The 612-nt window shown below is 67.6% G+C and overlaps 1 protein-coding gene across 1 annotated transcript in view; it reads left to right on the plus strand.

Moving 5' to 3' along the window:
- NDUFS2 (NADH:ubiquinone oxidoreductase core subunit S2) overlaps positions 1-612 on the plus strand; it is a gene marked incomplete at its 5' end in the record, with an annotated part of 4,043 nt that overhangs the window by 2,631 nt on the left and 800 nt on the right. Inside the window, 1 exon segment of the mRNA XM_035892723.1 lies at positions 3-192. Within this exon segment, the coding sequence (XP_035748616.1) occupies positions 3-192 (190 nt within the window).

A 612-nucleotide genomic window follows, 5' to 3' on the forward strand; every position in this document is an offset into this window, starting at 1 on the left:
GCCTCCCTGCGGCTGCCCACCACGCGGGGCGCGGGTCCTGAACGGCGTGGGGGGTCCCACAGGTACCTGTGCCGCGTGGAGGAGATGCGGCAGTCCCTCCGGATCATCCTCCAGTGCCTCAACAAGATGCCTGAGGGGGAGATCAAAGTAGACGATGCCAAAATCTCCCCTCCGAAGCGAGCAGAGATGAAGGTAAAACCGCTTCCTTCCTGTGCGGGGCCTCGCTGCCGGTTGCGTGTCGGCGCCGGCGAGCAGGAAGCGCCGTTTGATGTCAGATGCTTGCGCTGAGGGCTTTGCTGGGCTTCTCTGCTGCTCTATCTGTCCCCCGCCTCGGCTGGGGACTGCCCAGCCTCCTGTGTGCCCCCCCTGCCCTGGCTTTGTGCCAAGGGGAGGTTCGCTGCCTGCTGAAGCCGCCCCTGAGCCCTGCGGCCGTCCGGCCCCGTGCCAGAGGGAGGGGAATCTCCCTTCCCCAGCTCTGCCAGGCCTGGCCCAGCTTGGCCAAAAAGCCGCCCTGGCAAAGGCAGGGGCTGGCAGAGCAGGGACCGGTGCAGAGGAGACCTGGCCCTGCCTCGTCACCCCACGCGCTCGTTACGGCCGGCGGCGGTGTGAACG

Source organism: Egretta garzetta, unplaced genomic scaffold, assembly GCF_000687185.1.
Source record: "Egretta garzetta isolate BGI_Z169 unplaced genomic scaffold, ASM68718v1 scaffold1894, whole genome shotgun sequence".
Classification (NCBI taxonomy): Eukaryota; Metazoa; Chordata; class Aves; order Pelecaniformes; family Ardeidae; genus Egretta; species Egretta garzetta.